The sequence below is a fragment of the Hyperoodon ampullatus genome, assembly GCF_949752795.1.
Source record: "Hyperoodon ampullatus genome assembly, chromosome: 4".
Taxonomy (NCBI): domain Eukaryota; kingdom Metazoa; phylum Chordata; class Mammalia; order Artiodactyla; family Ziphiidae; genus Hyperoodon; species Hyperoodon ampullatus.
Window position 1 is genome coordinate 25890707 of NC_136917.1, and position 4230 is coordinate 25894936.

Below are 4230 nucleotides of genomic sequence, written 5' to 3' on the forward strand. Positions count from 1 at the left end.
TGTTGATTTTAGTTTGGGGAAAGAAAAAAAAGTTCTTTTTTTTCTTTAGTGCAGTGCAGAGGCCCACCGTGGGAGGGAGAAGGCCTGGGTGGGGGGTTGCTCTCTGGGGGATCCCCAAAGCTCTTCCTGCAACGCCCAAGCCCAGGGGCAGCTCTGAGCTCCAAGCCCACCTCGCTGTGTGGTCGAGGTGGCCCCTTGACCTCTCTGGACCTGGGCTGCGGTGGCAGCCGGGCGGGCAGGGGCTGCAGCCAGCCCCCAGGGGTGCGTCTATATGTGCCCAGAGTTTGGGGTTGGCTCAGCGAGTAACAGCGGCGGCACGGCGGCCAGGTTTCGTAATAAACCGGTCTTTTAATTGCTCCGGGGCAGGAGGAGGGGAGAAGAAAAAAAAAAAAAAGAGGCAAAGATTTGTTGGACTTGGGTGGCGCCGGCTGCAGAGAGAAGAGGCACTGTTTTTGCAAGGAGCCTGGAGCAGCTAACTCGGACTTAAGTAACACTTCCTGGTGAGCCTGCAGGAGGTGGTGTGGGCGGCGCCAGTGCTGTTGGAGCGCAGGGGAGGTGGAGGTCCTGGTCCCGCACTGAGGCCGGCGGTAAATACACAAGAACCCAGAAGATTTAACAATTTATTACAAGGCCATTATAGTAGAAGTAAAAATATATGTATCTGTAAGCTTCCCATCTTTCTTTCACCGATTCAAGTAACAAGTGCAAGTAACAAAATAAATTGTCTATTTAGTTTGCAGACTGGGAGTTCCCCGGTACAGAGCAACATCAGCCCCGGCTCCCAAGTCCCAAAGTACTGTCCTGGCCAGGGTGCGGACCCTCGGCCCACCAAGGCCCGTTTGCACACGTCAGCTCTGGTCTCAAGGAGGGGGGCGGGTACTATCAGTCCCACCCCACACCTGAAGTGTGGAGTCTCGGCCCTCTTGTGTGGGGGGGGGGACAGCTCCCCCACTCCAGCTTCTGCTCTGTCGCCAGGCCTGAGCTCCAGGGTCCCCTCTCTTGCTGGCCTGGGTCCCATCTTCTCCTCACACGGTGGCCGCTGCTGACGCTGTTCCAGCCCCGGCGCCCTGGGGTGGCCGCGCACTCCCTCTCCTGTCTTCAGCCTCCAACGATCCTGCCCCCGATGGTCTCATAGGTTGGGTTGTTTGGGGGGGGTTCTGGGAGGGAGGGGGGATCAAATATTTATTTTATTGTGTTTTTTGGCAACAGGTTCTGACGCCGGGCAGGGTCTCAGCGCTCCTGAAGGGGGATGTAGGGGACCCACTGGTTGTTCTCCCTGCTCTCTTCGCAGTAACTGGCAACCTCCACCAGGCCGTGGCTTTTCCAGGCGTCTGTGTGAGGGTTCTGTGGGAAGGCGAGAAGATGGGGTTCAGTGGGAGCCCCAGGAGTGGCTGGGGAGCCCCCCTCTCCCAGGGCCCCTTTGTGGAAAGCAGGCTGGCTCAAAATAGCTCGCTGGGTGACTAAGGCCCCGAGACCCAGCCGGCTGCCCACGGGGACATGCCGAGCATGGCTGAGCGCTGAGCTGGTGCAGACCCGCCAGCTCGACTTTGTTGACAAACACGGGCCCAGGTGCCGGGGTGGGGAGGGTGCGGGGCGGGGCCGAGGCCCAGCTCACCGTGACCAGGAGGCAGTGCAGGTCCCGGGCCTCGGTGGTGCCCTGGGTCTCGGCCGGCTCGCCCAGCAGCTGTGCCAGGCGCTGCATTCCTGACACCCGCACGATGTCAATGTCGTTGTCACAGCAAAAGGACTGGATGAGCGTGAAGTGTATCTGCAGGGCGATGTCGTCCTCCTCCTCCTCGTCAATAGCCAGGAGGCACAGGACCACGCTGTCAGGGTCCCTGAGGAGCGAGAGTGGGATGGTGGGTCAGCTGGGGACTGGGGAGGGGCCACCGTTATGGCGGGGAGTTTGCAAAACCAAAGAGAAACTGCAGGTGCGCAAGGGATCGCGTCTGCAAGCAGACAGATGGTGGGGGAGAAGACATTCGGTTCAAAGGATGGCGGGGTAAGGCAGGGGCACAGACGGGGTGACTGCCTGCAAATGATGCAGCACCGGGATACTGCAGCCTCCACCCCTCAAAAAAGAAGGCAGAAAGACCCTCGACCCACAGTAGGGACACGGGGGGTGTCCCAGCCCCATGCAAGAGAGGGATGCAGCACGGAGCGTGCAGAGCGGAGGAGGTCCCCACCCGCGCCCAGCCGGGGGCCGGGGTCTCACTCACACATTCATCAGCTTGGCCGACTCGTACACCCCCACGGTGAGGCGGTCCTGGCGCTGCGCAGCCACCAGCAGCTCCTCCACCGCGGCGCTCACCGTCTGCATCCTGGGGCCAAGGGAGACGGGGGTCAGCGCCGGGCCGGCCACGGGGCGCTCCGGTCCCCGCCCGGCCCGGCCGACCTCAGGCGGCGGGGGCCCCGCTACTTACTTCTGCGCCGCGTTGTCGCACGCCACGAGCTCTTCCAGTGTCATGTTGCAATTATAATCCACAGTGGAAAACAGCCCCACGACCGTTCCAAGGGAGAAAATGCAAAGTCCGAGGCCGGAGAGCCCAAAGTCTTCCTACGGAGCCCAAGCGTTCGTCAAGACCTTCGGAAGGCAGCGAAATCCTTCCCAAATAAGGCGGAAAAAAATTGCAAGTGCCTCAGCAAGAATAATCCAGGGAGCTGCAAAGAAAAGTCTGACGTCCTCAGCTTCAGCGATCTTAGCGCGCGGCTGCCGGCGCCGCAATTTATAGACTTGTACAAACAGGGGCGTGGCCCCGGTGGTTCATCCGCCCCTCCTATTGGAGAAAAAACAAAGGCGAGAGAAACCCGCGCTGCGGTTGGCCAGCGGCGGGGAGGGGGCGGGGCGCCGCGAGGGGGCGCCCCACGTGGGGGCGAGAGCCGGGAGGAGGGCGCTGGGCGGGGGGTGGGGAGCCGGGGGAGCTTGAGTGCCAGAAAAGAAAAAAAAAAAAGCAGAAGTTTTCTCCTGATTTCCCGGCAGCCGCGCCGCGTTTCGGGGCGCGCGCGGGATTTCCAGCGCGCGAGGCGGCCCGGACTTTCGGGGGGGCCTGGAAACCCCGGAGAGTCCCCGGCCCGCGCCTTTCCAGGTTCTGCTGGGGTTTTGCACGGAGAGGGAGTACGGTTTGCAGCCTGATCCTTTCTAGGTGGTGGTGGCGGGAGTCTCCCCGGGCTTCAGGGACCCCAGACCCTGGGTGGCTTTACTTTCTGGGCCTCTGTGTCCCTATCTGTCCAATGGGAATGCAGCGCTGGCCTCTGGATTGCAGTGAGTCCTAAATAAAATGAGGGGTGCACGGTAAACATTTAACAAGAGGTGGTGGTCGCTGGAGGCCGCCTCGAGGTACCCAGAAACGGGGGCTGCAAAGCCTAGGGCCGAGACCGGGCGCCCCCTCCCCACCCGCCGCGAGTTTCAGGGTGGGGCGCGCGTGGGAGGCGCAGGTGGCTCGGCCTCGCTGGCTCCGCGCCCCCTGCAGGCGCCTCGCGTTGCAAGGTCTGACCGCACGTCCGCCTCGCACCTGACCGTGGGGGGGAAATCGAGGCCCGGGAGAAGCGAGGGGAACCGGTTCCTGCGTGCGTCGCGCGCTGCCACCTGGGCGCGCTTGCAATGGTGGTCGTCGCCTTTATTTCCTCCCTCCGGAGCGGGCGCTGAATGTACCTAGCGCTCACTGGGCACCAGGCTCCCCGTATCACGGTTCATTTAACCCCCAAGGACGCGGGAAGCAGGCGCTACTCTCATCTGCAGGATGCAAAAGGGAAAACTGAGGCTTGGTGAGGCCTCCACTCCCCCAAGCCCCCGGTTAGTTCGTGCTGGAGCCACACGTGTGCGCCAGCCACGGCCGCACGCTGGGACGGCCGCCAGCCTCGCCATCTCCCCTGGAAAGCAGTTCACGAGCCAGGCGGGTAGGCCCGCGTGGGACTGGCTACTACTGCCGAACGGGGGCTCCCGATGACTCACAGCTGCGCCCCCTCCCCCGCCAGCCTGGGGTCTGGCCTCCGCCCCGCGGCTCAGTTCCCCCAGCTCCGCTGTCCGGCTGACGCATCGCGCCGCCTCCGCGCCGCCCACCGTGGGGGCGCGAAATGTCCCGGGGGCTGAGGGGCGCAGCGGCGCCACCTGGTGGCCTCGCGCGGTCCCTGCGCCCCCAGCGCCGGAAGGGACAGACCGGCGGGGGCGGGATGAGGGGGAGGAGGACTGAGACTGGGGTGGCAATTGCAATATTTTAAATACGCTATATT

At 63.0% G+C, this 4230-nt stretch overlaps 1 protein-coding gene across 1 annotated transcript; it reads right to left on the reverse strand.

The window, feature by feature from the left end:
- Positions 1-607: 607 nt before the first annotated feature.
- GADD45B (growth arrest and DNA damage inducible beta) lies at positions 608-2467 on the reverse strand (the record flags this gene model as incomplete). The annotated part of the gene is made up of 4 exons (XM_079702080.1): positions 608-1344; positions 1616-1838; positions 2220-2321; positions 2424-2467. 4 exons carry the CDS (start codon positions 2465-2467, stop codon positions 1231-1233), a joined length of 483 nt encoding a protein of 160 aa, XP_079558206.1. The 3' UTR covers positions 608-1230.
- Between the last annotated feature and the right edge of the window lie 1763 nt (positions 2468-4230).